The 11,225-nt window shown below is 41.2% G+C and overlaps 1 protein-coding gene across 1 annotated transcript; it reads left to right on the plus strand.

Annotated features, from left to right (window-relative positions):
- The first annotated feature begins 7,601 nt into the window (after positions 1 to 7,601).
- Positions 7,602 to 9,877, plus strand: LOC125381449 (signaling mucin HKR1-like). Its single transcript, XM_048397995.1, has 4 exons — positions 7,602 to 8,101; positions 8,307 to 8,876; positions 9,075 to 9,386; positions 9,592 to 9,877. The coding sequence occupies exons 1-4, from the start codon at positions 7,602 to 7,604 to the stop codon at positions 9,875 to 9,877; spliced, it is 1,668 nt and encodes a 555-aa protein (XP_048253952.1).
- The last annotated feature ends 1,348 nt before the right edge of the window (positions 9,878 to 11,225 follow it).

The raw sequence follows: 11,225 nt of genomic DNA on the forward strand, positions 1-11,225 counted from the left end.
TATCCTTGTAGGTTTATTCCTAATACAGTTTCGAAAAGCATGAATTATTACTTAAGGGACAAAATAATCTTCAAACAGTGAAGTGTAAAACGAAAGCTTATGCAGATTCATTTATAACAACACTACAACAACACTTTGGTATATGTTACCAGAAAACCTAACGGGGCAGAGACCATTACACAATTTAAGAATTTGCTACATGTAAGGGAAGATAATGGTATAAACTGGGATTTAAATTCTGTCAAATTATTCACAGTCGCCTCAGGCTTGGCTGCAGCGATCTTAAAGCAGATCAGTATGACAGATATGTCTTGACTATAAAAACTTGTTCCTGTGGATATCATACCGAAGATGCTTTACACTTCTTTTTTGTGTGTACAAATTACTATGTTCTTCGAAATGAAATGTATTTTTACCAACATGGTTATTCTTTACAAACAACGCCCTTTGGGAACTCGTATTTGAGTAAGGAAGATCAAAGCCAAAGATTACATTCTATTAAAAACTTCATATTAAAAACTGGCATATTTTCAGTTAAGTAAATTAATTGTTTTATATAAACTGTAGATATATACACATCTAGCTTGGCATGTATAATGCATTTGTAACATTTAACCTTCACTGATGTATGTATTGTATCATGCATTATGTGTAATATATTAAAATAAGTGCTTTGCTCGTTTACCAATCCATTTTCACATTTTTGTGAAAATAAATATGTTTAAATCATAAGAGAAATGGTCACAAAATTGAAAATCATGCTTGTAGTCAAAGAGGCGGTGTGGCGATTCCCGACATGGGTACAATGTATGAATCCCATTTCTGGATTCCCCTGCTGTGATATTGCTGGAATATTGCTACAAGCGGCGAAAAACCACACTCACTCACTCACTCACTCACTCACTCACTCACTCACTCACTCACTCACTCACTCATCACATTCAACCAACTCGAGACAATGCACCTGCAATAACGTTGCCTTTGATATGCTTGATGTCTAAATCAACTTCTTGCAAAGACAAGCTCAAGCGCATGAAGTGTTGTTTTTTGTTCTTCATTTTATGAAGAAAAGTCACTGGATTGTGATCAGTGTACACTTGAATAGGAAACAAAGTAGTATCTATGTACACTTTAAATTGTTGCAACGCTAACAATAAAGCAAGAGTTTCTGTTTCAGTGGTGGAATAATTTCTCTGATGTTTGTCAAATTTTCTTGAATAATAACAAACAGGATGATCAAAGTAAGACGAGTTCTATGGATGAACAACTTCTTTATTACAATTAGTGCGACGTTTCGGTGTAGATCCTAACACCTTTATCAAGCAAGTGATGGATAGTGCTAAACAACATAGGTATATATACTTGTTGACAGTCACTGTATAAACTTAGATGTCAATAAGTATATATACCTATGTTGTTTAGCACTATCCATCACTTGCTTGATAAAGGTGTTAGGATCTACACCGAAACGTCGCACTAATTGTAATAAAGAAGTTGTTCATCCATAGAACTCGTCTTACTTCATCACATCAACTTCTAAATGCCACTCAAAGAAGGATGATCAAAGCCTGATGCATTTTCCTGTAACAGGACAGCTCCAGCACCAGTGTCACTAGCATCTAATTTGAAAGATTGGTTCTTGGAGAACAGGAACATTCATGCGATTTAATTTTCTCGAAAGCAGCCTGACAATTACTGTCCCAAACAAATTAAACCTTTTTGCCCAGCAAACTATTGAGAAGGGCTACCACATGTTAAAAAATTTAACAAAATTTACGGTAGTATCCAGCCATACGCAGAAATCTGACGCGTATGAAAAAAGTTCCTTTTTGTGTTTCGGAACTTGGGATGTTTAAATAGCTTCCACCTATGCTTGTACGGGTTGTACCTGACCTTGGCACATGACATGACCTAAAAATTGTATATATGCCTGTGGAAATTCACTTTTCGCTAGAATTACAGTCAACTTGGCTTCGGTGAGTCTCTCGAAGAAGGCACGGATCCTCTTCGGGTGTTCGTCCCACACCATGGAATCATTGATGTCATCGTCAACGTGGGCCTCAACAACCTCAAGATTGGCTGAAATGTCATTGCTGAGACTGGAAGATGACTGGAGCACTCTTGAGTCCACATCGCATAAGTTTATATGGGTAAAGTCCATCTGGAGACACAAAAGCTGATACCCTCTTGGCACGCCCAGTCAATGGAATCTTTCAATTCCCCTTCAGTTGGTCAAACTTGATTACGTACTTGGCTTTACCGATTCTGTCGATGCAATCATCGATTCTTGGTATTAGATGAATGAGTGAGTGAGTTGGGTTTAACGCCGCTTTTAACAGTATTCCAGTTATATCACGGCGTGTAAGCTTAATGTGGGAGGAAAGCCCGAAATGATGCAGGTCTCAGACGTTTAACGGTGAAACCCACGAGCACGGGGATGGTGCTGAGAAATCTAGAAACATAATCGGGGCGAACCGGGATTCGAACCCACAATCATAGGTTTCTGGCGTGTTCAAGGGACGCAACTCTGCACAGGAATGCAAGGTAAACTCCAGTCACTATGACTTGGTTCAATAATGTTATATTGTCCAGCATTTATTAAATCTCTTTCTTAAGAGCTTCAAGCTTTATTGGATTCATCCCATAGGCACACCGCCACCTACATCTACACCATGACACACTAAATCCGTGAACAAGTGGGCAAACTCTTGAATTAAACTCTGACACTTGAGCCTTTTGCTCCGATGACAAATAACTGAACTCTGCATCCAAGTTAGCTAATACTTGTTTAGCTCAGGTCAGCAATGCCATCAAAACTTGACAAAAATCACTATTCACATCAGTATCACAAGCTGATGCAATATGCACAGGTGATACAGTGGCAACACACTGAGTAGGTACAGAGTCAGTTATTTCATGACACTTTCTAATCATATTGACATGACAAAGCTGTGTCTTTTTACGACAGTGTGTTTGTACAACATAGTCAGTATCACTGACTATTCTGTCAATAACATACGGACCGTGGTATCTAGCACGAAATGGTTGACCAGGGATTTGCAAAAACACAAACATTTTATCGCCATGACTGAAATCCGCGTCAATGCTTATAATTAAATTCCACAACGTAAAACATGTTTTATCTACAATAGTTTAACCAAAAACAGTCAAAACAGACAAAAATGAGGAGATTGATAAACATTCCAGGTGTAGGAATACATACTGTGGCGTGACATGAATCAGGTTGGTTGGTTGGTTTGTTGTTTAACGCCGCACTCAGCAATATTCCAGCTATATGACGGCGGTCTGAAAATAATCGAGTCTGGACCAGACAATCCAGTGATTAATATCATGATCATCGATCCACGCAATAATTTACAGACCCCGTCATATAGCTGGAATATTGCTGAGTGCGGCGTTAAACAACAAACAAATAGAACTACATCTAGGAGGGGATGAACTGTCCTTTCCTAATTTGTAACCCTGCGAACTCCTGCCAGTAAACCCTGACTGCTTAAAACTAACCCTGGGAGTTAGCGAATAATCATCAGCCAGCCTTGTGTAACTGATCCTCTTTCTGCTCATCAAGATCTGTCCGAATGTCCGCTGACACACGCTGCTTACAATTCTCCAGCAAAAAACAACTGCCTCAAACCATCAAAATCACTATAGACCTCCTTTGAAGTACACCACCTATCACCTATCTTCTCCCTTTGCAAACTCAACAAAAGCGGAACCGTCCATTTTCTTAGTACAGTAAACTACGGATATAACGAACTCAAAAGGACCACTTATTTTAGTTCGTTATAACCGTAGTTCGTTATAAGCATATATACATCATAACTACAGTAAATAGTCGGGACAAAAAAGTAGGTTCGCTATATCAGTCAGTTCGTTATAAGCGTGTTCGTTATAAACGTAGTTTACTGTAGACCTAAACTATTGCCTTTAAGCTTCAGGAACCAATTCATAAGCTTTCAAAACGTAAACCTTAACAACCTGATAATCCGAACCCCTATCAATAAGTAAGGCAGAATAAGGTTCCTGGGCTTTTCCCCTGAACACATTTTGCAACAACACCGTCCACTGACGTTGAGGCCATTTCAAACTGTAAGCCACCTTTTCAATATGTAAGAAAAACTTCTTAACATCATGTTCATGGGGGCGGAACAAGTGTATTCTGCTTGGAGATATCAACCAGTTCATCACCTGTTGAGGTACGGTGAGAGAGATCATTCTGCAATTTAATTTGTTTTATCCTAATTTCTTTGTCAGCTTCCAATCTCAATTTTTCAGACAGACAGACATCAGTTTATTTGCATGAAGGTCATCAGACGCATAATATAAAAAGGTTTACAAGTACCAGAGAGTTATTTCTTAAGGGAAGACAAACAAGTGCTTTATCTAACTGTGAAGATATAATTCAGAAACCTGGCAAAGTTTAACATGACATTAACATTTGTAATGATTAATAGTTATCACTTCCATTAATTAAATTAAATATTTCCACTCACTATCGTAAAGCACACAGTGACATATAAAATGTATTTCGTATTCAATTACAGTACAATGCTTGCATAAAGCAGTTTGGTCATCACAGCTTACTAAACCTCTACGAAGCAACTGGATACCAAGGGTGTTATGACCACTTCTAAATTTAGTTAGCAGTCGTTTATACTCACAAATATTAGTATTTAACAGATAATGTTCACAAGTTAAATTTAATTTATGAGACTTATAAAATTCAAGTGATGTGGTATCTAACGATGCATACCAATCATGAATTGCGCAGTCATGATCTCTTTCACTAAATTAATAGACAAATAAATTTGTATCACCCACATAATGTGAAACCAGACGAAGCCAAACCTATAAAGAAATAGTAAATGCTTTACATAGGTTGCCAAATTATGGCGTTTTCTGTGGGCCGTTAACAATAACATTTTATAACATTGAAACGGATATCTGCTTGGGTGTATTTGTAATTTCTTTTCATATTTTTAATAAATAGTATGCTGTGGAACTCGACCACATTCTCCATACGCTACTGCAATTGGCTGTCCTGTTCCCTGTATGTAACAGAAATTTACAAAACTTTCAGTGTACAATTTCAATACTTTCTCTTTTCTCAAAACCTCCAAATGTCAATATTGGCACAATCTTCTTGTCAAATATATTAAAAGTATCTTTAATTGATAACTCATAACGTCTTATTAAAAACTTCACTGGAAAAAGAGCTTTACTAGCTTGCTCAGATAAGGTTTTAAAAGTTTGTGCCCATATCAGTTTGGGCGTAACCATAAGTCCTAGATATTTATATGCGTTAACAGTTTACATAATTTGGCCATTATACAACCATTGTTCATATTTTGATCAAGTTTGTCTTCCAAAGATACGACAAGTTCAGTTATAAATGAAGAAAACAGTACAGGACTAAGAGTACAACCTTGTCTAACACCACAGGAGCTGTCAAAATATTCGGTCAACCTTTTACCATACTCATAAGTTACTGTTGTTTTTACATTGTTGTGCATACTTTTTATAACATGGAAGAAGTTTCCATGGATACCATTTTTAAAAAGAATATACATCAGTTTACACCTATCAACCATATCAATGCCTTGGCATATGAAGGCACAATATATTTTACCCAATGTGTGAGTGAAAACAATGGCTTGCAAGATAAAATATTGTCAACGGTCGAATGGTCTTTCTTAAATCCACCCTGATCTTTACCAATCTGCCCTTGCAAATCTAGATAATATCCAAATCGCTTAATTAGCACAAAAGAGAATACTTTACTCATAATATAAAAAAGTGAATTTCCTCTAAAGTTATTGGGATTACTTTTACTCCCCTTCTTGTGGAGCGGCATAACTATTCCTGCAGATCATGATTTGGGATATGTTCCACAATGTAATATTTGATTAAACAATATGAGGAGATATGGCGTAAATACATCTTCAGCACTTTTGTGACTTGTTACACTTAAGTTGCCTTACAGCATCAATAACATCTTAATCTATGAAGTCACATAAAAAGACATCATCATTGCTAAGGCAGTCGACACTTCTTCGTTATGATGTTTAAGATACTGAAAAAGGATTTAACAATTCTTTAAAATAATCAACCCATGCTCCAGGTGCAATCGTAGACTCTACCGAACGACTCGTTATGTTGTTTTTTCACAAGTCTCCAATAATTTATAACTTTCTTGTGAAGAAATTTTTGAAAATAAATTCAGTCTTTTAAATTTTTCATTCTCAGCCTCAATTCTTTGAGGCGAAATTCTCTCTCTTTTTCTGATTTTTCAGCATCCAATCTCATTTTGTTTTCAATTTCAAAGCCAATATTCCTCTTTTAAATTCTAAATGTTTCAAAACCAATATATGAGTTTTTTTCTTCAAAGCCAAAGCATCATTATCCAAAATTCATATATTAATCAAAGATATCAACATTTTCTTGACATCAGCCTTAAGCATACCCGATTGGATGTCAAGTTTGTAATGTTTGGCCAATTCCAGCCTGGTTCCCTGGGTATGCTGCGCTGGCGCTACCCTGACCCAGTAAATGACTGCACAATGGCGGCCTCCACCAGACGAACAAACATGGCGGTCATGACATGTATTTACTATAAACACACGCTAGAACGGGTGGTTAAAATTTGTTCTTAGCATTTTCATAAATGCTGTTGCAATGTATGCGTCACGAAAATAACGTCTATTGTTACTTTCAGTGGAGGGAAACATTATTTAAGCTGTTTCGAGATTCATGTGGTCGTCACATCGGTGAAATGTAAACAATGACATACACACCATTTTCAACAGTGATATGTGGGTTAATATTTCGTGTCAACTCACAGTTGTCACGAAATTGTACACATAATACATTGAATTAAACGACCACGTCAATGAAATACCATCAGCGTCTTTATTTTGGCAAAATAACTTTGATTGCATTATATTTATTATCGTCATTGCAGACCTTCATTCCGTTGAATATTAACTGAAAAATGTCTCTACACTAAAGATAAAAGTGATTGTTGGCCTCTCTCAGTATTAGACAATTAAATGTTTATCAAATAATTTTATCAAATAATTTGTGATGTAAATTTTCGCTCCCGGAAGAACCCTCGATTTCTGTTACGTGTCTGATCCCAAATTGAAATAATATCTTAATCCATAATCTGAACGTATTACAAAATTCAGTACGTTTACAAATCAAAACAAATGACAGCACATCACATACAATGACAGTACACAATAGAGGGGTAGTGCAGTATTCAATGGCAATATATAATATGATGGGAGTGGTCAGTGTCAAACACAATAATACAATGGTGATAGCAAAGGTCAGTGATAATAATTAGGAGATAAACATACTGTGTTTTCAATGTAGAACTAGGTTACCTGTAGATTTAACCGCGCTAAATTGAATTTGGAACCGAACGCATCAAGATATAGTAACATCTTGACGACTGCTTACCTTAATAAGTACGCTTTATCAGTGCCCGAACACAACGCAAGGCGCGTCAACCGAATATCAACAGAAACAATATAAGACCGATACAATCATTGTTAAAACATAAAATACACTGCCATATGACACTATTCACACACACCCTCCACAGCCACGTCCTGTTCCCTCCACGCTACACGACCACGCCCTCTATACTCCTCCTGGACAATGTCTTATCTACTCACAGCCTCCACAGCCACGTCCTGTTCCCTCCACGCTACACGACCACGCCCTCTATACTCCTCCTGGACAATGTTTTATCTACTCACAGCCTCCACAGCCACGTCCTGGTCCCTCCACGCTACACGACCACGCCCTCTATATTCCTCCTGGACAATGTCTTATCTACTCACAGCCTCCACAGCCACGTCCTGGTCCCTCCACGCTACACGACCACGCCCTCTATACTCCTCCTGGACAATGTCTTATCTACTCACAACCTCCACAGCCACGTCCTGGTCCCTCCACGCCACACGACCACGCCCTCTATACTCCTCCTGGACAATGTCTTATCTACTCACAGCCTCCACAGCCACGGCCTGTTTCCTCCACGCTACACGACCACGCCCTCTATACTCCTCCTGTGGGCGGTCGGGTAGCCTAGTGGTTAAAGCGTTCGCTCGTCACGCCGAAGACCCGGGTTTGATTCCCGACATGGGTACAATGTGTGAAGCCCATTTCTGGTGTCCCCCGCCGTGATATTGCTGGAATATTGCTAAAAGCGGCGTAAAACCATACTCAATCAGTCAGTCAGTACTCCTCCTGGACAATGTTTTATCTACTCGCAGCCTCCACAGCCACGTCCTGGTCCCTCCACGCTACACGACCACGCCCTCTATACTCCTCCTTGACAATGTCATATCTACTCACAGCCTCCACAGCCACGTCCTGTTCCCTCCACGCTACACGACCACGCCCTCTATACTCCTCCTGGACAATGTCTTATCTACTCACAGCCTCCACAGCCACGACCTGGTCCCTCCACGCTACACGACCACGCCCTCTATACTCCTCCTGGACAATGTCTTATCTACTCACAGCCTCCACAGCCACGCCCAGTTTCCTCCACGCTACACGACCACGCCCTCTATACTCCTCCTGGACAATGTCTTATCTACTCACAGCCTCCACAGCCACGGCCTGTTTCCTCCACGCTACACGACCACGCCCTCTATACTCCTCCTGGACAATGTCATATCTACTCACAGCCTCAACAGCCACGTCCTGGTCCTCCACGCTACACGACCACGCCCTCTATACTCCTCCTGGACAATGTCTTATCTACTCACAGCCTCCACAGCCACGTCCTGTTCCCTCCACGCTACACGACCACGCCCTCTATACTCCTCCTGTGGGCGGTCGGGTAGCCTAGTGGTTAAAGCGTTCGCTCGTCACGCCGAAGACCCGGGTTCGATTCCCGACATGGGTACAATGTGTGAAGCCCATTTCTGGTGTCCCCCGCCGTGATATTGCTGGAATATTGCTAAAAGCGGCGTAAAACCATACTCAATCAGTCAGTCAGTACTCCTCCTGGACAATGTCTTATCTACTCACAGCCTCCACAGCCACGTCCTGTTCCCTCCACGCTACACGACCACGCCCTCTATACTCCTCCTGGACAATGTCTTATCTACTCACAGCCTCCACAGCCACGTCCTGTTCCCTCCACGCTACACGACCACGCCCTCTATACTCCTCCTGGACAATGTCTTATCTACTAACAGCCTCCACAGCCACGTCCTGGTCCCTCCACGCTACACGACCACGCCCTCTATACTCCTCCTGGACAATGTCTTATCTACTCACAGCCTCCACAGCCACGTCCTGTTCCCTCCACGCTACACGACCACGCCCTCTATACTCCTCCTGTGGGCGGTCGGGTAGCCTAGTGGTTAAAGCGTTCGCTCGTCACGCCGAAGACCCGGGTTTGATTCCCGACATGGGTACAATGTGTGAAGCCCATTTCTGGTGTCCCCCGCCGTGATATTGCTGGAATATTGCTAAAAGCGGCGTAAAACCATACTCAATCAGTCAGTCAGTACTCCTCCTGGACAATGTCATATCTACTCACAGCCTCCACAGCCACGTCCTGTTCCCTCCTCGCTACACGACCACGCCCTCTATACTCCTCCTGGACAATGTCTTATCTACTCACAGCCTCCACAGCCACGTCCTGTTCCCTCCACGCTGCACGGCCACGCCCTCTATACTCCTCCTGGACAATGTCTTAGCTACTCACAGCCTCCACAGCCACGTCCTGTTTCCTCCACGCTGCACGGCCACGCCCTCTATACTCCTCCTGGACAATGTCTATCTACTCACAGCCTCCACGCAAATATGCATACCGTATTCGACGTAATAAGCGCCCAGGGCGCTCTCAAAATTACAAATATAGGGCTCTTATTAGAATATTATTTTGGTGAAAAAAACAGAGTTGAAAGATAAATTTCGGAGTTTATGCTGACAGCCTGAAATGTTTATATACGACAGATATATTTTTCAAGAATTTAGTTGCCCATAATTGAGGGTGCATATTACACACGAGTGCGTATTATACACGAATAAATAGGTCTTGTGTACATTGATCAATCGGTAGGGGTGCTAATTGGGATTGTTCACTAGCCAATATATTAGCAAATATCGCCGTGGGCGCTTATTAGAGCGGTGCGCTTATTACGTCGAATTAAGTATACTGTAACTCGGTACGACTCTGCGACTGTGGCACTGAGAGAAGTGATATTGTTCATCACGTTTACATCAGTAAATATTTGGGAATATACAAATCACGTTTACAGCTGTTTAATGCGGTCTACTATCGTGTTCCGTGAGTGTACGTGCTCATTCGTTCATGAGCACACATAACCTCACATGTACAAGTGATGAGTATATGTGAGGGTGGTCAGGCTCGCTGACTTGGTCGATCCATGTCATCTATCCCGATTGCGTGGATCGATGCTCATGATGTCAATCACTGGATTGTCTGGTCCAGACTCAAATATTACAGACCGCCGTCATATAGCTTGAATATTGCTGAGTGCGGCGTTAAACAACAAATAAACAAATAAACAAAACATGGGAGGGTATGTGTTCATTTGTCCGTGAGAACACGTGTCTGTGAATTCACTGAGGATTCGCTGATGAGTACATGTGAGTGAACTGTACTGCTATATAGCAGTGTATTTTCTAGTTAAATAATGATTGTAACTTTATTATTGTTTTATGCCGCTTTTAGCAATATTCCAGCAATGTCACGACGGGGGACACCAGAAATGGGCTTCACACATTGTACCCATGTCGGGAATCGAACCCGGGTCTTCGGCGTGACGAGCATACGCTTTAACCACTAGGCTACCCGACCGTCCCAATGATTGTAACTGTATTACATTGTTTCTGTTCAGATTCGGTAGAAGCTCATTCTACTGCATTTGGGACACACATGAAAGAGCAACCTCCACGTGGCGAGTGCTGAGTAACGCTAATCGCTCTTCCCCCGTGTGGACTCGGGGTAGAATGTGTCCTCAGCACCCCATTGCTTGTCGTATGAGGCGACTAAATTGGGCAATGTTTTTGCCGAGGATCGTGCCCCTGTGTCGGTGGAGGACGGGATTTTGGTGGTTGAGGGCACTGGAGCCAGGGACTGGTGTTCCTTGTAAACCCAACATACCACTTCGAACCTTACTTCACCTAGATGATTGGTAGAATTGGCC

Source organism: Haliotis rufescens, unplaced genomic scaffold, assembly GCF_023055435.1.
Source record: "Haliotis rufescens isolate VD_foot unplaced genomic scaffold, xgHalRufe1.0.p SCAF_18, whole genome shotgun sequence".
Classification (NCBI taxonomy): Eukaryota; Metazoa; Mollusca; class Gastropoda; order Lepetellida; family Haliotidae; genus Haliotis; species Haliotis rufescens.